The sequence below is a fragment of the Stegodyphus dumicola genome, chromosome 1, assembly GCF_044657685.1.
Source record: "Stegodyphus dumicola isolate Sdum_Otavi_A_Nest chromosome 1, ASM4465768v1".
NCBI lineage: Eukaryota > Metazoa > Arthropoda > Arachnida > Araneae > Eresidae > Stegodyphus > Stegodyphus dumicola.
The window spans coordinates 221,509,245-221,532,192 of NC_140768.1; the positions used below are offsets into that span (position 1 = coordinate 221,509,245).

General features: G+C 31.7%; 1 protein-coding gene across 2 annotated transcripts; it reads left to right on the forward strand.

The window, feature by feature from the left end:
• Positions 1–4,544: 4,544 nt before the first annotated feature.
• LOC118205842 (HIG1 domain family member 1C-like) lies at positions 4,545–17,158 on the forward strand. Of its 2 annotated transcripts, XM_035378127.2 has the most exons (4): positions 4,545–4,649; positions 5,320–5,370; positions 11,380–11,498; positions 16,494–17,158. In XM_035378127.2, exons 1-4 carry the CDS (start codon positions 4,567–4,569, stop codon positions 16,676–16,678), a joined length of 438 nt encoding a protein of 145 aa, XP_035234018.1. In that variant the 5' UTR covers positions 4,545–4,566; the 3' UTR covers positions 16,679–17,158. The 2 variants fall into 2 exon arrangements, with proteins under 2 accessions (XP_035234018.1, XP_035234019.2); XM_035378128.2 differs by lacking the exon at positions 5,320–5,370 and having other exon boundaries at positions 4,629–4,649.
• Positions 17,159–22,948: the final 5,790 nt, after the last annotated feature.

Consider the following 22,948-nt stretch of genomic DNA (forward strand, 5'->3'; position numbering starts at 1 on the left):
TGAACAAAGTCCTAGAAAAGAAGAGAGCTTCTTTGCCGTGTTTGGAGTCGGATACTTTTGTACAGCGATTATTTTTGATTCGTCTGTCTCGATTCCTTTTTGAGATATTTTGTAACCTAAATATTTTAATTCAGGGGCTGCAAATTTGCACTTTTTGACATTAACTTTTAGACCGGCCTCATTTAATAAAGAAAACACCTGTCTTAAATCCTGTACATGTTGGTCGAGATTATCACTAGTAATAATGATATCGTCTAAATAGATAAATGTGGACTTTCCAAGAACAGGCCTTAACACAATGTCCATGCATCGCTGAAATGTTGCCGGGGCCCCTGAAAGGCCAAACGGCATACGCAAAAATGCATAAGTGCCAGACTTGGTTATAAAAGCAGTCTTAGGCACGTCCTCAGGCCTAACCCCTATTTGAAAATAACCAGTCGTTAAGTCTAAAGTCGTCATAAATTTGGTTGATTTTATGTTCCTTAGAATTTCTTCTATAATCGGTAACGGATATACCGGATATTTAGTTATGGAGTTTAATTTACGGTAATCAATAGCGAATCTCCATCTTTTTGGATGCGTCAAAGGATAGTCATTATTTTTCTTACATAAAACCATCGGGCTAGTATAACTACTTGAGATGGGCGTTATGATCTTTTTACGTAGCATATCGGTAATATGCCATTCTATAATTTTTTCCTTATTCTTATCATACCGGTATGGTTTTTGGCGAACTGGCATTGCCTCTCCGGTGTCAATACTATGGTTAGTAACCTGAGTAAATCCTGGAATATCACTAAATAACGAAGCAAATTCACTTACCACTTGTCGGATTCTTCCTTGCTCGTCATAAGGCAGGTGGTCAAGATTTACCATCGGCGGTTCAGCCTTTTCAGTACGGACTGGTTTCATTGTCAGCTTAAGGGACGCTTCATTAAAATCCAGCGTAGCTTGTGCTTCTGAAAGAAAATCTATTCCTAAAATTAAATGTTCTTGCAGATTCTTTACTATAAAAAACATCACCTTTACTTGTTCGTCCTTGATACGGATATACAAAGGTACTTTACCTACGCACTTACATTTTTCTCCTTGCGCCGCTAACACTGTCGTATTATCCGCATTATATATGCGGTATTTGCGAAAATACTTCCTAAAAAAATCTTCTGCCACACAGGAACACTGCGCGCCGGTATCCAGGAGTGCGGTGGCTGGGATATTATTCACCAAGACTTCAATCTTCGGAAGAGTCAAATTTTTCACCATTACTGTATTTAACTTGTAGGAAGAGGGGTTTTCGTGGCCTTCGGATTTCCGCACCCTCTCGTCAGCAGAAATCCGTTTTAGTTTAAATTATTTTTCCTTTCCGTGCTTTCCTTCTTTTCCCACTGGCCTTGAGACTTTTTTCCTGGGTTGCTATTGAACTGTCGACATTCGCTGGCTGTTTTTGAATGCTCGGGTTTCCTTGCCCACTGATTCGCTTTTTCTCCGTAGCCGTGTGCTTGAGTTTGCTGTAGTCTTGGCGTACCAAATTGGTTTCGCTGTTGATATTGGCGTCTTCTTTCGACGTCCGCCGTTCTTCTACTTTCAAACTGGATTGCTAGCTCAAATAACTTTTCCAGTGTAGTCGGATTTCTCAATTCAATAAAGTCTTGCACTTGGGGTAGTAACCTCGACAAAATCACTTGAATTATTTCAGGATCCGGACGGTTTCCATACAAGAGTTTGAAAACGTGAATTTTTCTTAAAATAAAGCTCGAGAGGTTTTCGATTCTTTGTTGATATATACTGAAAAGTTCCGTTTCTAATTTCGCACGATCCCTTACAACAGGGAAGGCTCGTAGTAGGGCAGTCTTGAAATTTTCGTAAGTATAGGCGGGACTTCCTGCTTGACCCAAGAGACTTCTGCCTATACATTTGAACCAGTTAAGCGCTTGGCCCCTCAAAGCGCTGTTAGCTAAGGTAACTTTTTGAAACTCGTGCACGGGGTAGAGCATGAAGTGGTCATCCAATTTTTCCAAAAAACTGGTTACCGGTGAGTTTCCATTAAATGTTACTTCTGGTTTCATCGAAGCGCGCATGGTCTGGACGATGTAACCAAATCCTTCCAGGGCGGCAGCTGGCATTTCTGGATTCTGAGCCGTTTCTGCAGGCAGCACAGGTTCTTCTTGAAACTCGGCCATGGTTATTCTTCTTCGTTGGGCGCCACTATCAGGGTCAATGGTCCTTCTTACCTTCTTCGGGAACATACAAGGACCTGACTCGGAACAGAGAGCTTACTAAAGCTATGTTCACTAATTGTGGTAAGTAGACAGGATACACATGAAGGGTATACAAAACCCCTTTATTTTTCTCTATATACAATAACTTCCGTACTTCGGAATACACTGACCCGCTACTTGGGGTCTAACGTAAAAGTATAAAAATAAAACTAAACTCTAATTTAACTTTAGAATAATAAACGTGGAAGATTGGCCTTATAGTATTAACAGGAAGCGTATGTAGTACAGAGAACTGTGAATACTACAATACGTTTAAAATTTATTAAGAGGATTAAAACCTCTGGCCTGGAAGGCAACAAGCAACTGCGTAACTTCTAAGGTAAGCGGCCTGCTTTGACTCAACTGCTTCCTCTCTCTCGCTTGGCAAAAAGCCACAACTTAAATACTTGGCGTTCGCCAGACAACTTTGCATAAAAACCTTAACGCTTATAATTCTGGCCGGAAGTAGAAAATAAGAAGTGATAGTAAAGATTTAAAATAAAAATAAACGTTAGTAAAACTTAAGATCCTTACAAACTGATAACGTTGGCGTCTCTTTGGAATTTATTCAGAAAGGAAGCCACAACCAATGAGCAATTTCAAGTATTTTTTAATACTAAAAACTGATGAAAAATTAAAATTTATTGATTTAAAGGCACTTATTTATAGAAATTTGTTTAGTTTAGATGATTAGTTTAGTTTGCTTAGTTTAGATGAAAGAAAAGTACTTATCTTAAAATTCCAGGTTTTGGTAGTATATCCTTACATTGTTCGCTGTTTTATTCTCGTCAACTTCGGAGGGGAAATTCTTTGAACGGCTATAGGTTTTGTAGAAAAAACACTATTTCAAAGTAATTTAATTGATAATCACCAAGGAAAAGGGAATTTTTTTCACTTTTTTACGGTGCGCTGCGAACGTGCAGCCGCTTGCCTCGGTGATCGCAGCGCCACCCCGACACCACCAGTAAGAGAATAATTTGCAAGTAGTGATTATCAGTTACAAAGACGATGTCAATCTATATACATGATAATGTTTAGGAAATTATTAGATAAAATAGGGATTTAATGGTGGTTCTAATTGCAAGCGCGGACGTATACTTAGTTAAAAATCTTTAAAGTATTGACAAAAAGAAATTTCAGAAATTACTTATTATTTTATTGAACAGAGGAATTTTTATGAAAACTTAGACCCTTATCTTATAGCATAGGACTGTCAGAATTTATTATTCAATAAGAAAACTTACTGAAAATTATAATATTATGATATATTCATCACTGTTTCAGTATCCACACATGTTTATAGGTTCCAATGCCATATTTCAAAATAAAAGTTATTTATGAAATAAAACCTTATAAAATCTGATAAATCATTTATGTGTGCAAATTTTTAAATCATAATCTCTTACATTAAATTATTTCTGTCTTTTAAATTACATCCCATTATTTATTTAAATTTAATTTATAATGTGTTTGTACTAATATTTCAAACTTCTTTGAAATACTTTTGGTGTCCTGAAAATGCCAAGTATTTCTATTAAAAAAAATAAATAAATGGGCATACAAAATAGTTAATAACCAGTATTATATGATTAATTCTTCATTTAATAGTTGATTTAATTGCCTTTAGCTTGTTTCATGTCTAAATTTTCTAGACAGATATCCTCTGTCTAATTTTCACTATCTTTTCAAAGATGAAAATTTTCAAAGAGGAAGGAATTAAAGCCTTGATTGTGCAAAACATATCTTTGAAGCTAAATGTATTCTAAGAAGTATGAAAAATGTAAACAAGATTTTGTCCCCCCCCCCCAAATCTGTCATTTAAACTATTCCAACCGTTCAGGAAAACGATAAACATTGTGAACATAAAAATCTGCACTTTTTTTATATATACTTTAATAAAAGGAAATGTGTTCCTTCTTTTTATATATATAAGAAAAGGAACCCATGTTCCTTTCTAATCTTTTGAAAGTCGCCAACGCTTAAAAAATAATATACTACGCCAAAGTAGTAACCCGTTTTTAAAAAAAAGATTCACTACAACAGTTCGCTTACGTAAAATCCATTCTGGTGCGAATAGCATCGGCCCACCTTTTGGGGAGCCAAAATTAAAATTTAGTATAAATATAGTATTTCTGAAGTATAAAAGGCCCTGTATCTCAAATAGCTTAGGGTCTTATCGAGTCTAAATTCGGCTCTTCATAGATCGGCAATGTGAGGCACAAGTGCGCCAGCATATCTTTTGCTTATTTTCAAGTGCGCAGGCTCAGTGCGTATGACGTTAATTTATGTTCTAGATGTTTAGAAGGTGATGTTGTTGTGCAACAATGTACTACTACTAGAATGGCAACGATCCTTTTTAAATTGCGGAAGACCTGGAAAGGTCACTGATTTGTGAGTTTAATTTTAAATACGATTTATTAAAAAAAAGATTTCCTTTTATTATGGACTTTGTATAACTGCAATATTTGTGCCGTTTATTTCATCATTTGCAAAAAATCTGCTTCCTGCCATGGTTGTGTTTGTTAAATGAATGATGTAACATTTGTAATAGTAAGCTTTGAAATTACCGGGTATTTGAAATTAGTAAGTTGTTCGTATAAAATTAGTACTTTTCCTATCAAATTAATTAACGTAAAATGGTTGATATTAAAGGTTTTATTCATAAAAATATGTATGTAGGTGTAAAAAAATAGAAAGTTAAAAATAAAACGAAGCATCATTGTTTTATAACAAAATTTTATTTTGAACCTGTGGTCTGTTTTTTTTTTATTTTTTATTTGTAATTAGTTTGTAAAAAATATTACTGCAACTCATTTTACCATAAAAAATAATTTTTAGCGAACGTTCCTGTTCTTAAATACGGATTTTACGAATTGGTTTCGTCGAAAAAAGATATTTTTAAATGCCTCCCGTTTAAATTTAGAGTTTTTTTAAACAAGTTCTTTGTGTGAAGTTCAGTAATTCTTTTCATTTGCATTTACTGATTTACTGTATGTTTATTAATTTATTTATTTATTATTATTTTTGCTTCAAATCATATTAAAATGTTTATTTTTTTCAGCATATTTACATTTCAGTTCTTTTCTATTTTGAAAATTTGCATCTTATTAAAGTGAGTGTCGTCCTTTTTATTTTATTATTTTCTTTATTATAATATGCATGACATTGGTTTTAATTTGAAAACATTTATCGAGTATGTTATTAAATCTTCATTAAAATAGAGGTAGGCTATGTCCAGAAATATCTAATTAACTGAGGATAAAGAACTCTGAACAGCATGACCTCTTATGCTGTGACCAGTATCATGCATATTTTAATGCTTTGCTGGTACTTGTTTGTTAAATTGGTCCCTACACTTTGCTACCAAAATTGGTAAGCCAAATTTGTGACATGAGAATTTCGGATGTTGCCAGAAATTTGTGCAGTGGTTGCTTTATTGGCATGCTATTAATTTTATACTTGACGTAATTTTATACTTTTTGAAATCCTTGTATGTAGTTATTAATAAAAATTATTAAACTCAATACACATTCGTTATTAATGTTTTCTTATGTTTTGCTTTACTTAAACAATAAGACAGCTAAAAACTTCCTGTAAATAAAGCTTTAAATTTTTATTTATGTCAACTTTGTTACAAATCTTGGTACTTGCTTATTATCTGCCCCAGTTTCGATATTTAGTAGAATTGCTGTGCGCATCCAAAAATAGCCAACCTGTGCATGTGTGTAATACATACATTTGAATACATATGGATTTATAGTTTGCTGATCAATATTCTCCCAAATGCATTCTTTTTTTTTTTATTAAACTTTTTTTTTACCTTGTAAAATGGTTTTCTTTATTTCATTTATGAACAAAAACATGTCTATCAACCATAAAGAATAAAAAACATAATTTTTTTTGGCCAACTTATTAAGTTGCCATACAACTATTCCAGTTGCATAATTCTGTAATGTTAAAAATAGTGTGTAGTAGCAAATTTAACATTTTTCTTAAGCAAAGGGATAGTGTGTTAATTGTAGTGCAGTGAATTTTGAGAGAAAATAAAAGCATAAAGAAGATACTTGAAATTTTTTACAGATCACTTATCCATAATTCACTGAGATAAAATTTGCTGTCATGATAGGATTCTGGGTAGTAACAGTTAAATTTGCAGTGTGCACATTATAATTAGTGTACATGTGATAAATTCATAATTTTGGTATATACAGAAAATAAGTGGAATAGGTTGATCTTTGGATTATGGTAACTTGGCGATTTTTTGGCGACCAACTCTGCTACATTTTTTTTTTTCTGCCGCAAAGACATGTTTCTTTTCTTTTTATTTACTGAACACTTTTTCCAACAATCTACTAGCCAAATTACACTTATACTAAAAATTTTATTTAACAAAACTGCTTAATCATGACAAATATTCACTGCAAAATTGGGAAAAAGTGCACAATCGCAAACTCCTTGCGCGTTTTTCACAATAACATATACACATAAACCATATACATGTCGACTTATTTTTACTTAAAAAAAATCCCAGAATTGCACATAAATGGCATTGCGCACACTCTTCACTATATCCACGTACAATGCTTTTTTATCATAAATTAGAAAAATTTCATGAAAACGTAAGAAAATACTCAACATATACTACTCAACATATTCCAAAATACTACAAACATATAACTCACAAAATCACGATCATTAAATTAAAATATAATTAAATTAGAAAACACTACTTAAAATATAAATAAGCACATACATTAAATTAATAAAAATTAGATTACAATCCTAATTACTTTAAACTAAATCATTGCTAATAACAATTTTCAAATAATACCATTTTAATTTATTTACTCCTTACATTTAGAACAATGCATAAAAATAATATCCTCAAATGATTAAAAATACTAACTTACCTAATCTTCTTCAGAATCTTCATTACGTCGCTGCAGTACTACTGCTAATTTCTTAATCCAGTAGTCAACTGGAAGTCTGTCTATTCACCAAGTAATAAGAAATTAATAAAATTTCACCTATACTCAAACTACTTTCAGCAAACCACGTACCCTTCCTTACACTCCTTTTCACAAAATGTCCATTTTCACCATATTTCTTGCACCACCATTTAAACTTGTAATATCCTTCCTTTCACACAATCTCATTATTATTATCAGATAAACGCATTAAAAATTTAGAATTCACTTTACATAGTGCCATGCAATCCGAAAATTAATCAATACTATTTCACATAACACACAATGAAGCTTTTCCAAATTAACTTTTTTTCCGATTAAAGAACTGTAATTCGTCCATTAATGTCACATTTCACACAACACAGAATATAGCTAAATACGAAATTTCCAGATTTCCCCCCTTTTCCGATTAAACTGTAATTCGTCCATTAATGTCACATGACATATCTCATGATATCTCATTTTCCTCACACAAAATAATGCATAATCGGAACTGAGTGCTTCTCACATTATTACCAAAGTCCTAGGTAGTAACCTTTATCGCCTCCAAAATGTCGCCAAACTACCAGTTACCATATTCCAGAGATCAGCCGTGGAATAATATTCTTTACCTTATATATGATGAACGAAAAATCATTTTTATGGTCTTTTGAAATTTAAGTAAAGAAATAAATTTAAAAAAATTAGTATTTTATTATCTTATGCATTTTTTTAGGAATTATTCTGCGTTCTTATGCAATTGCAGATGCACCATTAATATAATTCTTGGTCAGACATCAATAACATTCTATTATAATAATTAAAAGTAAAGCTAATGTGTTAAGTTTTAGAATAGGCGAAGCACTTTTTGATGTTTTTATAATAAAATATTTAGTAAAAGTATATTTATGGGTATTCCTTGCCGAAAATTGGCGAATTTTGAGAGTACATGGATAGCATGCCAAATTTTCACTTACGTAAACATCTCAAAAATGCACAAACTAGGCATTGCACACTCCATTGACTTTTATCCATGTACACGTCGACCTATTTTTACCCCCCTCCAAAGAAAAAGACACAGAATTGCACAAACTTGGCCTTGCGCTCTCCCTTTGTTCATATACACATTGATATATTTTCACTTAAAAAGTCAAAGGAGCACCCATTTCTAGGCAAAAGTATATTTACGGAACATTCAACTACTCAGGTTACCATAAATGAAACAACAACTAGACAATAAATGAAACAACAACTTCATGATAATACAAAGGGTACTCTTCAGTCTGCTCAATATAGATGCATGTGATTTGCATACTTATAATTTTTAAGTAACATAATTATGCTAGCTAATTAATAATTAGATAATTGTTAATTATTTCTGGTTAATTACTGGTTACATTTTTTAGAGGTTAATCTTCGGATTATGGAAACTTGGCGATTTTTTGGTGAAAATTTGGCGACCAACCCTGCTACAGGAACGTGCTAGTTTTTTTTTGGATGCCATTTTTTTTTCACAAAGTAAAGGCATTTTTTTTTTACTCAATACTTTTTTTTCCAACAATCTGCTAGCCGAATTACGCTTATGCTAGAACATTTATGGAAAAAAGTGCTTAATCGTGACGAAGATTAGGTGCGAAATTGGGAGAAAGTGCAGAATCGCCCACTGCTTGCCGCGTTTTTAAGAATTGCACATACACGTTATCCATGTACACGTCGACCTATTTTCACTTAAAAAAAAATTCCAGAATTGCACAAAAATGGTATTTTAGACCAGTAACAATAGTAAGACCAGCTACAACTCAACTCTGTTTTAAGTTTATGTTTTGAAAATAAGTTCTATCGTTTCTGTAAGAATAACTGCTTCTAAAATTTTTGGAAATATCTGCAATTAAAGTGTTTTTTCATATTAAATCCATAGTTATCTTCGAATCCTTTAAAATATCGGCGCCCCTGGTGGGATTTTGTTACTAGAGCTGGTCGACATGTTAAAATTCCCAATAGACTTGATTTATAACTTTCCTATAAATTGCAAGGTGGGAGGTTGTTTGAGTAATACCAGCTACAACTCAACTCTGTTTATCGTCTGCATGTATAAGATGTCCTGCAGAAGTAAAGTCAAGGCAGGTAACCGATGAAGAAACGGTAGATTTTTTCCATAAAACTATTAAAAGAAACGAAGACAAAAGATATGAAGTATGTTTGCCTTGGAAAAGTAGACGTCCAGAATTAGAAACGAATAAGGAATTAGCCACTAAACGGTTAATGTCAACTACCAAAAATCTCATACGATCTGGACATTTAAGAGAATACGATGATGTGTTTAATGAAAGGGTTCAGGATGGAATTATTGAAATTGTAGATAAAGACGAGAAAAAGGGACATTATTTACCACACCATCCTGTGATAAAAACTGGTGCAACAACAACAAAAATTCGTCCGGTTTTTGATGCATCGACGAAAGATTCCAAAGGAAATTCCTTGAATAATTGTTTAGAAAAAGGGCCAAATTTATTAGAACAGTTAACCAAATTGATAATGCAGTTTCGGAAAAACGCAATTGGCGTAATGTCAGACATCAAAAAAGCATTTTTACGAATCAGTTTGAATCGAAGGGATGAAAGTGCCTCTACGCCCTGCAGCTAATGCTTCAGATTCCAGTGAAGATGATGATTCCTCACCCAAAGTCCAAGATTTTGTTACTAGAGCTGGCCAACGTGTTAAAATTCCCAATAGACTTGATTTATAACTTTTGTTGCAATTTATAGGTATCCTACAAATTGCAAGGGGGGAGGTTGTTTAAGTAAGACCAGCTACAACTCAACTCTGTTTTAAGTTTATGTTTTGAAAATAAGTTCTATCATTTCTGTAAGAATAACTGCTTCTAAAATTTTTGGAAATATCTGCAATTAAAATGTTTTTCATATTAAATCCATAGTTATCTTCGAATCCTTTAAAAGCGCACACTCTTGACTTTATCCATGTACACTGCTAAAGTCCTTGCTAGTAACCTTTATCGCCTTACCAAAATGTCGCCAAACTACCTGTTTCAAGATTCCAAAGATTAGCCTTTTTAGACATACTGAATATAGGCTTTTTAGAACAGGAAAATGAAAATAATTACTTTTTTATAATTTTTTTTATTTATCTTATATTTGGGAGAAAGTAATACTATACACACTATAAATATTGTTCAAAAAATAAATTTGGTAAGCATTGTATGAGATATGAATTAGTCAAAAAATTTTTTGTAGCATTTATTAGTATTTATTGCTTCATTATCATCTGTGAATGGTTTGGCATTTTCCAGATATGGTTAATATCTATGTTTTCTGAATTCTGTCACTTAGGTCATGAGAAATTTCTGGCCCTCTTTTGTAAAATTTTACAGAAAATTCACTGTATTTTTAGGATCTTTCAAATGTATGATGGTCTTTATTATAGTAGATGCCATAGCTACTGTATTTTATTGAATTATGTATGTTTTCCAAACAATATATTAGCCTTTTGCAGTACAGTAATGTTTTTATTTTATCTTTCAGTCAGATTGCATTATTCATATCATCTTTAGATCATATGCGATGTTCCTTTGGGTTGCTAGATTTTGAACATTTTGTTGGGAAATCGTTTGGATTAATCTTGTTCTTTTCTTATTTATTTTCTTTTACCTCAAGTTTTGTTTATTGCTGCCTCTTTCTTTTAATAGTTCCAGAAAGACACGGATGTTAATGAGTTATCAGTCTTTTAATGTTTATATGCAAATTATTTTAGATATTTATCATAAATTTTTACTTGAATTTAGTCTTGAATTTGTCTTGAATTTAGTTTGATGGCATGTACTGACTAATTCTTAAGAGACACTGAAAGTAGCTGTGTTGTATATCCAGGGCTGGCTCCAGATCTGCACTGGGTGTCAGAATTTAGGAGCAGCAAAGTTTCTAAAACTTAGAGTAGTAACAATCAGCAAAATTAAAGGATGATAAAATTTTTAATTTAGAAGAGGCTCTAGGCAGCAGACTTTCTGGTAGCAAATTGTTTTGAATTTAGGCTGGTGCAAGGTAGCGGAATATATGATCCACAGAGATTGCACTAGGAAGAAAAAATGCTTACCGCTCGCTGGCCCAGTGTGTATCCTTAAAATATATATGTGTTTTTTTATATGGACTTTCTTTTTATAGAATGATGACTCATTCTCAAGATGAGCGATCAAGTGAACAACCTATGTTTGATTATACAGCAGAAAGTAGCATTCAGAAGTTAGCTCGGAAATCAAAAGATAATCCCTTAATGGTTATAGGTAAGATAGAAAATTAGGTACTATTCTGTTATTGGGACCAAGTCCAGAAATGTATGTATGCACATATGTATTGATGTATGTGTTCATGTATGCATGTATATACATATGTATCTGTGTGTGTACATACAAACATATACATGTGCATCATACATATATACACTTCTGAATCTGGTCCTGGTAACAGAAGAGTACCGAAAATTATTATGAATATTCTTTTTTAGTTATATTGTAACAGGTAAATTTTTGTTTAATGTTTGATTTTCATGTATCTGAAAAATTTAATCAGTGTAGCAATTTAAATTTTATAGAATGAATTCTTAAAATCATATTTAAATTTTTTATTGTTATCATCTATTTGATACTTAAAATGATAGGATATATTAATTAGTGTAAGGTGAAACACGAGCAGAACTTGACAATCAGTGGTTGTTCTTTATGTGTATAAGAGCAGACCCTGATTAATTACCTTAGCTATCAGTATCCAGGGCCACAAAATTATCCTGTAATTAATAAAATGCATGGCCATTAACAAATAAGACAAGATTATTAGGAAGATAATTTTTTAAAAGGAAATGTCTTAGGGATGTTTAACCACACTTTGTGAAGTTTTGATATCAGTTAGTTTTAATTGTTATCTAAGTAAGGAACAAAAGATAGTGGAGGGCAGGAAGGAAAGCATTAAACATTTTACCCCCCCCCCAAGCCTCACTGAATTCTAAAAATTTTACCACCCAGTATAATTACAGTAGTTGCACTGGCTCTGCTGCTAACTTAAAGGAGCGAGCATTTGAAGATACTCTGATTATATCCTGTAATTTAAAAGATTTGGTGAATGAAGTGCCCAAGAAAGAAAATCATCTTGATTGAGAAACTCTAAAAAAGATCTCGGTGAAATGTAGGATTCATTATCTTGTTCAAAAAATGGGATTCTGCTATGTTCCAAATAGATTAATAGTCTATCTTTTTAGGCATATTTTCAGCATATTCATTTTTCAAACTTAACAATCAGACTGTCACTAATCATCATTCAAATTGATGGACTTTCTTAATTAAGGACTTTATGCATGATGATACTGTCAGTTTTAACCCATATTCAAATCTTAAGATGCATACTAGATTACATCATTTGGCAGCCTACCTCTACATGTTGAATGCCCCTTTATTAGTACCTTCCCACCTTCCTTTTCTCTTCCACACACACACACACACACACAAATAAAATAAAAAAAAAAAAAAAAAAAAAATAAAAAAAGTTTATTTAAGATAATGTTACATCAATCTGCTAACTCGATGTTTTTTTTTTTTTTTTTTTTTTTCCCCTGTACTGCTGTAGATGTTCTGACAGTTACATGAGATCAGGAAAAAGCAGTCAAAGAATGAAAAATATTCATACCTATCATTCAGTTGACTCTGAATACTAGTGGTGGACATGAAAACAAACAGCAATTGTTTTCACAATATTTTAGCCTTAAAATTACTAATCATTGCATTTCAGTATCTTCCATATATTATATGCCTTTTCATATATGTTGAATTATAGAATTATCTTAATACTGAGACTAGACTGTATAACTAAAATACCACACTTACACGCTCAAAAAAAGAAAGTAATATTAATAATAAAAATGAAATAAAATAAAATAAAGTGCATTTAGTTTTAGTACTATGTGATATCAAAGGCCTTTATTATGTTGCCATTTTTACTTTCCTAAACCTGTTAAAATTAACCTTCTTTATGACTCTTGGGCACAGTTTAAGAAAATTAATCTCTTGTACAGATGGTCATCTTTGAGAATATGGGTAGTGGTGTTTATTTAGTTTTATGACTTCACTAAAGTTGGCAATATATATATTTATTGTTGCAAAGAGAAAATTAACCATATCAACTAGAAAAGCACTGTGCTTCACATCTACACTGTGTGGGCATATTGATATGGCTGTCCTAGTGGGAAATATGAGATGAATCTTTTGTCATGCACAGGAAAGAAATTTTGGTTCAAGGCAGATTTTTTTGACTGTCTGGCCACAGAAAACTCTTAGGCTACTATCACACATTGGTTTGTTTCGAAAGAACAACTGTTTGGAACAATTTTTCTGCTTTGTCACAACAGCCAACCACCACAGATCGCTTTGGGGTTAACACAGGGCAAACTGGTTCTCCATTACAAACAAGCCAACAGCATTCGACACTGATAGCCGATTAGTTGAAAACGAACAACTTGCAACTTTTTACGAAAGGAAGGAAAAAGTCGCACGTCTATCTTTCAATAGTAAACCAGGCAGAAAAATTGTCCAAAACAGTTGTTCGTGTGAAACAAACGCCGTGTGATACGGGCTTTAGAGTGCCGGCAGAACACTATTTGTCTATCCCTGATTATATGCATTCTTCTCATTGAAGAAAAAGAACATTATTGCCAGAAGTTGTCTGAAATATTGTAATGTCCTGAGTAGCATAAAATACTATTAGCAACATCGACAATTATATGATATTTTGAACTTTATTACTGACAACTATATATTTACAACTAATACGGCAGTAAAAATTTTACAGCTATCTCAGTGAAACTTTTATTATTGTTTTACGCAATTATTAGGTATTTGCATAACTTGTTGCGAGTGATGTGGAAGTTGTATTCTAGCAGTTTTTGTTCTGTTGACAGTTCAAATGTAAAGGTGTATTTTGTGAAGAATTTTTGGAATAATTTGGAACAGTTTAGAAATAAATACCACTAAGTAATTTTATTTTTTAGGAGTCAAATCAGTATGGTAGAGCACTTGCCTGCTTTTCATTTAGTGAACAAATCAACAAGGTAGTGTTATTTGTAATTGGGGCATTTCCCTCTTCTCTGAAATGTTTGCCACTTTCTGACATTATTTGTTTTATTTTGCATCGCTGTTCTAGTAAGGCAGGGGTTCTTGACTGGGGTAAGAGCAACTTTCATAGTTTCAGGGAGTGTGCAGTCAGCCTTTTATTTAGCTGTTAAATATTTAGTTTATAAATATAGAAACTACTTTTATTGAAGTTTTGGAACTTATCAGCATTTTTTATACATTTTGTCTTTCAATTTATAAAAACACCAGTTAAAGAATAAACTAAATCTTTAAGTTTTGGAAAGGGGGAGGGCAATCTTCTAGCAGTGGCAAAAAAAGGTGCATGGAGAAAACAGATTGAAAAACACCGTTAGAAGGCAATTCAGATTCGCTACATGTCTTACAGAGACCTTGATTATACTATCATGGGCATATTCAGTATGTGTCCAACTTTGCAATTAAGGTATGAAGTAATTTTGGCTGAAATGTGATAATTGTGAATATCAATAGATTCTATTTCTTAGAATTTTGAAATAAGGTCTAGATAAAAGAATTTATTAGAGGCTCTGTTCCTAACTTGCTACTTCTGGTCTCGCAGTATAATCTACTCAGATGCTGACCGTATATATGACATCTGTTACACATTTCAATTTTGTTTTTAAAGTTTTCTTTTCTGTCAAACAATTTTGTAAGCTTTAAAACATGTAATATAACTTTTGTTACACTGGTGCTGATAATTTGCTGTTTACTAAGACACTTTATATTTAAAATCATGTAAAATTTAACCCAGATATTGATTTCATGGCAGAAAATCTTTGCAATTTGGAAGAGACAGGCGTAGGATCTTTCAGTGAACAGCCATTTTATCAGTACAGTCAAAAGTCGTTAATTCGGACACCTATAATCCGGACCTCAAAGCTACAAACTTTCTGCGCATGCGCCGCATTTACGCGTGCGCGTAAGACCTTTACGGCTGCGAATATGCGTGTGCGCATGCGCGTTTGTTTAATGTATAACGGACGGTATAAGCTAAGCTAAAATTATCTAATTCAGTTAATGTTGCAGATTACGTTGTTTCTTAATCTTCAAATTGGATCCGGTTTATTATTTTTGGCAGACTGTCAGAGCAGTTTTATAAAAGTAAGTTTGAACTTTCGATTATGTCAAATAGAATTTCGGATATATATTTACTAATATATAAAGGATCTACAAAGTGAAAGTATGTTTCGAAGTCCATTAAACAAAAAGTGGAATTGCTGCAAAAAATGGATAAAGGCATATCCTTTGTTTCTTAACCATTCCGAAATCTGTTTATCAATTTCATGCTGCTCTGAGGGGGGGGGGACATCGCGGCACGCAATGAACTGGAAGTTGATCTGTCAGCACTATCCTTATCTTCAGGGAGATGTTTTTATTTTATTCAGCTTATAATTCCTTACTAAATGTAGTATTTCATCTCGATGTATTCCGTCTTTGATATGATTTAAATCAAATTCCTTATCATTATAAATATCACGAGTACACATCAAATAGTTTTCTGGTTGCAGTTTTCTAATTTTGACTATGCGTAATGTATGCTTTACGCATGCACGCGTTGAAAGAAATGTTTAATAAAGTAAACAAATATTAAGCTTTTTTTTTTTGTAAATTTTGATACCCTTTAGATCATAATTGTTCTTTATTTCATAAATTATGGTTTCATATTTTTAATTTTGTAATTTCTGCATGCCATCTTACCAAATTTAAACCGATGATCTATAATCCGGAAAAATCGATAATCCGGAATCGCTGAAGTCCCGACGAGTTCGGATTAACGACTTTTGACTGTACATATTTCTTTCCTTCAATAGATGTTTCAGTTTTTTAAATAGACGAGATTGTATAATACGTAATTATAAGTCTTGTCAGTATCATCATTAATGTTATAAGAATTAAAACTGGTGTTATAAGATTGTTATATAAAAGTAAAAGCCTATTGTCATTTTAATTTTTAAATATAAATTTAATTAATGTATTGATATGTAATCAGTTCTTAGTAATGATATTTTTTTAAAAAAAGTAAATTTAAATGAATATTTTATTATTTCAATGCAATTACTGCTCTACCAGAGTTTTTTTATGCATCTAAGTAAATATTTTGTGTGATGTATATATATATGTGTGTGTATTAATGCTCATTTTTAGGACTCACAGGCTGCTTCTTTGTTGCTACCTATGGAATCTACAAGTTCAGACATCGTGGAAAATTATCAGCTTCTAATTATTTAATGCAGCTGAGAGTAATGGCACAAGGAACAGTTATAGGTTGCTTGACACTTGGTATAATGAAGTCAATATATGATAAAGTAGCATCTAAAAAATCAGAGTGATGCTTATTTATTATATTGAGATACAATAATTTATGATGTAATAAATCAGCTTTCCCCAATCAATATTTCATTAGTAATTATATGTATATGTAGAATTTCCTAAGTGCATTTTGCTCTTTTTTGGATTGAGTGAAACGGATACTGAAAGAAACTGAGAGCAGATCAGATGTTTGAAATATGTAATATATGCACATAGATATGTACAGATTTATTAATATGTACTGTATTAAAGTGATTTTTTTAAATTTGTGATTTTATGTATTTTAATTACATAGCTCTGCATACTTAAAGAAAACTGCTAAATTATAAAATGATTAAAAAAAGAAGTTAGTGATAAAATAATAATCTCAAATAAATTTTTTATGCAGTCTTAAAATTCTGAATACAAGCATTGCAAAATTTAACTTTAAAATTTAAAGTCTGACTTATTTCTAGTTCTTTTAAAGTAAAAAAAAAAAAAAAAAAAAAAAAAAAAAAAAATTGGACAAGTTTGAAAGTATTTAATTTACTGCATTAATATATTGCAATTTTTAAAATTAAATCATCAAAATTATCATTTTTAAAGTGAACAGAAATTATCAGTCACCTTCAGCAGAAAATCATATGTTACAAAGCCATATATTGTGAGTATAATGACATGGCAATAAGTGTGCATAATAGTACCTAACTTATGCTATAATTTTGAACTATCATTTTGTATGCAATAAGTGAATGTTTTCTTCATAAATGTCACCATTATGCATAATTTGTGTCATTATATAGTGAAAGCAGATATGATTTTAAAGTTTTTATTGTGTACAAGAACTTGAAACTAAAGTTAATTGGTATATATATTTGTTTGAATGGAATGAGGCAAATAATTGTAAAGTTAAACAAAACACTGAGGATGTATTTAATGCGTAAAATATTTTTATAGTCATCTTTTTGAAAATTTTTGGACATGTGACATTGTTAAAAAATTAGATGTAGTGAACAGCAAATCCAAAATCTTGATGCTGAAAAAGTATTTAACACACAGATTATTTTCATAGTCATGTGGCTGAAAATTTTCAGACATATGACATTATTAAAAAATGCAATGTCGTGAATAACAAATCCAAAATCTCTGAAACCAAATTTATCTAATTAAAGGAATATAATTGTCAATATAAAATAAGATTTTTGCTGTTATATCTCAATTTCTTTGCAACACCTTTAATGCTAATGTTTTAAAAAATCCCTTTATACCATTTATTCATGTCATGCATGCAGTGTAGCTGATTGTAAGGAATCTTATGATGCTTCCATTAATATTATAAAAAGCAAGAGTGAATGAATAAAAAATATTGTTTGATAGTTGAAGAAACTATAAGTAATCTACTTGAAGTTTTTATGTGTAATTTTCAAAGTAAACTTTGTTTTAGTACCGACTGTTTAATCAGTATGTGATAATTATCATGCAATAAAATGATCCGGTAATTAATTTTTCATTATCTTATTTCATTTCATCTAATTTTTACTAATAGTAATGCTATTTCTCATTCCTCTGTTAATAAAATCTGATATTCTTCACTGGTTGTTATATTTAAAAAAAATATTGAGAGTAAACTATTTTAAACATATAAAATTATTTAAAAGTTTTAGGATATTACAGAAAACTGTTTTATTTATCACAAGTCATAGTCATATCTTCTCAAGTCTGCTAGCATACATTGGTTCTTCTTTAAAACAAATTTATACATCTATATTTGTGACATACATAGAAGTGTTCAAACATAGATATTCTATTTGTTGTTTGACTTCTGAAATAGATATTCTAGCCAAGTATAAAATTATTTTTGACAGTCTTTCATAAATTTATTCTGTTAATAAGACTTCTTTGTTGCTTACGCTAATTTATTTGTTGCACTTTGCATAAATTATAATGAGCATTTAATTTTATGCATTGCAGGTATCCAAGACGATTTTTAATACAGTCATTGCATGGGCTGTTATGCTCTTAGCTCCTACAATAGGCATATGTTGGAAATTCACTATTGTTCACGATATAATTTGCATTTCTAATAGTAGTTATTAGAAAAGCCTTTTTAAAAATTGAGCACTTGTCAGATATTAGAAAGAGATCCTTTCTAAAAACATTCATGGTGCTAGTAAATTGTTATTTTTTCAGTATATCTGTTAAAATACTGGATATTTGTTTATATTAAATTGAATGTGTACTAAGCAAATCATTATCCAAAATGCAAAAAAAATTTTTTTTAATCAGTATTTTTAAAATCATGCAAGACAAAATTTTGTTTCAATGTTAGGAAGGTGCGATCTTATCTATCTTACAAAATTTGATAGTGATCTATTTAACTCACATAAAAAGATTTTTATTATTATTAAAAAAATGATAAAAATGTTATCACTTTATGATACTTGTTATGCAGAAAAATTAAATGTGCAATAATAATTCTTATAAATTATTTTCATAAATGAAATTTTTAAACTACTGATAAAGTTTTAAGGCATTTATGCTGTATGTATAATTCATGTGCAAAGATATGTATATATATGATGTGTATATATGTATGTATGAATCCTGAAAGCAAATTGACACATTAATAAAAAAATATAAATTATTTTAAATGTTTAAAATTTTTAAAATTAAAATGTGAAAGTACATGGGTCATGATCAGTATTATTTAGAAAAGTGGTACATTCTATTTTAAGTCTAATAATATTTTTTTAAAATAACAAATGCTGTTGCAGATAAGCATATTTTAAGATGAATTTAGTTAATGCTACAGTTGCAGGTATGAGTGGATGGGACACCAGAATTTCACCATAGGTTTTACAGGTATAGTCTCATCGCACTAACTGTGAATCTGCACCTGTTAAGGGAAAATGTCTCGAGAGTGGTCTGAGAGTCTCCCACCTGCTTCTAACACCAATCACTTGAGAGGACTTTCAGCTTGCAATATATTTTGAGTGCCCCCTTGTTACACAGACATCATACACTTACGAACATCCATGGTTGTCCAAGATTCAAAGCAGGCCTATTGTTATGATGCCCAATGTCTCTAATCACTATACCATCTGGGCAGTAATTAAACCTAGTACTTATGTTTGTCTATATAGTGATTTGAAGGACTTAGTTAATCTTTTATCACGTTTGGAAAAAGATAACTACCTGAAGTTGTGAATATTCGTAATAAGAATAATTGCTTTGTTTGGAATATATTTATTTGCAAATAGTTTTTTAGTTAAAATTAAGATTCTGAGAAAAGAACAAAACTGGTATCTGCCAATCATGATAATGAAAATTTCTAGTAATTTTTCTCCAAGCTTAAAAACTTATCAAAATCAAAATGCCATGAACTGTTATAACTGAAAGTTGTCATAAGGAATAAAGAAGTTTATAATTATTTACATAAAAATACATGCATTTTTTTTGTAGGTGCTTGAGGAAAAATTCATAAATAAAAGTAAGGTAATAGGATGTCATTATTTATTCTTTTGTCTTGCTTGGAAAGTTTTTCGCAATCAAATTAAAAGTAAGTTATTTAGTTTAGTTCAAATCTTGAAAAACTGTTAGCTATCAATAAATTTGAACTAGAAAATGTGACCAACAGAAATTTTACAGATATCATTTCTTGCATATAGATATTGCACAGAAAATAAATATAAATTGAAAATTTTTCCTTCTTCCATTTTTATTACTGCTTAATGTATTTTTGGTTAATATTTAGTAAATACAAATTTTAATTTATTTAATAAAATTGTTTCATTAAAAAAACTTTTTCATTTTTGTTAAAAAATCATCTTACATGCAGTTTGAGTTTGAAATCATTGATTTTCACGACCAAAATAAAAATTTAACCTGGAAGAAACTGTGCCCAGTATGTGTTGCAGGCAGAGATTTAACAATGGAGTTAACCATGAAGACATTGAAGAGTTACTAGAGGACCACAGAAAATAAGTACAACAAGAAAGAACATCAAAAGGCAGTTTTGGATTAAGTATCTCCTTTGATCTGCAAAATTTCATGTAATAAAAGTTACTGGGAAGCATTTTCTTGTAACTTTAGCAGGTTTTATTTTAGAAACATTTAGACTGCAAAAGTTTATATATTTATTTATTTTTTAATTTTCGTTGGACAATTTTTGAGTGAAACTGAGGCTCAAGTGAGTTTGGAATAGAATCAAGTGATGCTAAGAGACAAAGAAAAGACTGAATCATCTTCAGAAGCAGTAGCAAAAGCTAATTGTGGAGAAAATGTTTTCAAAGAAAGAGAAACATAAACCTTGTTCTTTACTCTGGGAAATTTAACAAAAAAGAGGTAGTTTGCAGAGTTTCATATAATGCTATCACTTCCGATAAAGCAGTGGCAGCAAGTTACAGTAAAGCATTTGGCAATGCCATATTTCACTTTAGAAACATTGCAAATTGTAGATAACAACAAATCGTATTGGGCAAATTAGAGAGGGTGCAGTGAATCTCATGTAGAATTGTGTGGTGTCAAAAGACAAAATTAATAAAAAATAGTCTCCCAGTATGGCAGTTACCTGATGTTTTTATAAAAAGAAACTTTTCCTTATCATTTTCCATTTATGCCTTCCACCATATGGTCACGGTAGAATTAAGTTTTCGTTTGTGTATCTCTTTGTCTTAGATTTAATGATTTCTGTTATTTTTGTGGTATAAACTTGTATGCAGAATACTGCTGTAAATTTTAAATAAGTCATCTGTGGCCCAGGAGCGAATTAATCTATTTGCATTCATTCCTGTGGGGAAGAAGAAATGTCTACTTTATGAACTTTTTGGACGAGAAATGGCATTCATGAGCGAATTAAATTCACGAGCAAAGGTTTCACCGTATATATTACCTTATGTGCAAACGCTACGTTATCAGTCAGAATATTATGAATCATCCTCCTAATAGCGTGATGTTCCACTTTTGGCATGCAAAATAGCTTCAGCTCCTCGTACTATCGAGTTCTGATAAGTATGCTGAGGGAGATCGTATCAAGTACAGGTCATGCAATTCTCGCTGCCCATGAAGGGAGTGATTGGGAGCTCTGAATTCACACTCCATGACATTGCATGAGTGCTCAATATGATTAATATCTGATGAGTTACGATATAAGGTATTTCTCCTACTTTCCTAGCGTGCCTTCGTGGTGTAATGGTAGCACGCTGGGCCGGTATTCCAGAGGTCCGTGGTTCGATTCCCAGCGAAGGCGGTTGCATATTTTTCATCTATTCTGCTTCCAATTAACCTAATGACTCTACAAGTGGCGCCTGAACTAAAAGGGTTGTGGATGATGATTCTCCGCACCCAGGAATTGGCGACTAGGTCCCCTAAAACCCTAGTCGCCCTTTAAAAAGGGGAGTATATAAGGTGTCTCTCCTACTTTCCTAGCGTCCTTCGTGGTGTAGTGGTTCAGCACACTGAGCCGGTATTTCAGAGGTCCGTGGTCGATTCCCGGTGAAGGCGTTTGCTATTTTTCCTCATTTCTGCCTCTAAAGGGGTTCTAATGTCTCTACAATGAGGTCATGATATGAACTGTAATTCGTCATCATGGTTTCACTAACCATTTTAGACAGTTCCAGCTTTCTGACAAGAAAAGTTGTTCTCCTGAACGAGTTCATTTTTGGTGAGGAATATGGAAGTCATGAAAGGGTGTAATTGGTCAGCAGTGTTGTTCATTATTCATCATATTGTGTTCAGCTATTATGTGTTTCTGTTGGTTTGTGCATTAGCACTAAAGACGTAATGAGTAAGTTTCCTCAGGCGCAGTTTTCATTAAAGAATCATAAGTCAAAAAATTAACTATGAAATCTTTATTTAATAAAATAGGAGAATTTTGCTTAACTTAAGCATAACAAAAAGTAATAATCTTCACAGACATTAAAACACTGAAATATCGAAAAGGAGATAACTTACATACAAATATAAGTCATACATCTTCAAGCATACCTATTTAGGCAATAAGAAAAAACAGGAACATACTTTGACACCGTACCTGAACAGAAAGTACTAACTGAATTAGACCTTTGGCCGTGATACTAGTAGCTAGGGTGAAAATCGAATACACTGCACGTAGCTAAGGTGAAAGTCAAATACACTGAAGTGACAAAAGTCGTGGGATAGCAATATGCAAATATACAGATGGCAGTAGTATCGTGTAGAAAATGTATAAATGCGAAGTGCTTTGGCAGGGCTTTCATTTGTGTTCAAGTTGTTCATGTGAAGAGGCTTTGATGTGATTATGGCCGCACGATGAGAATTAACAAACTTTGAAC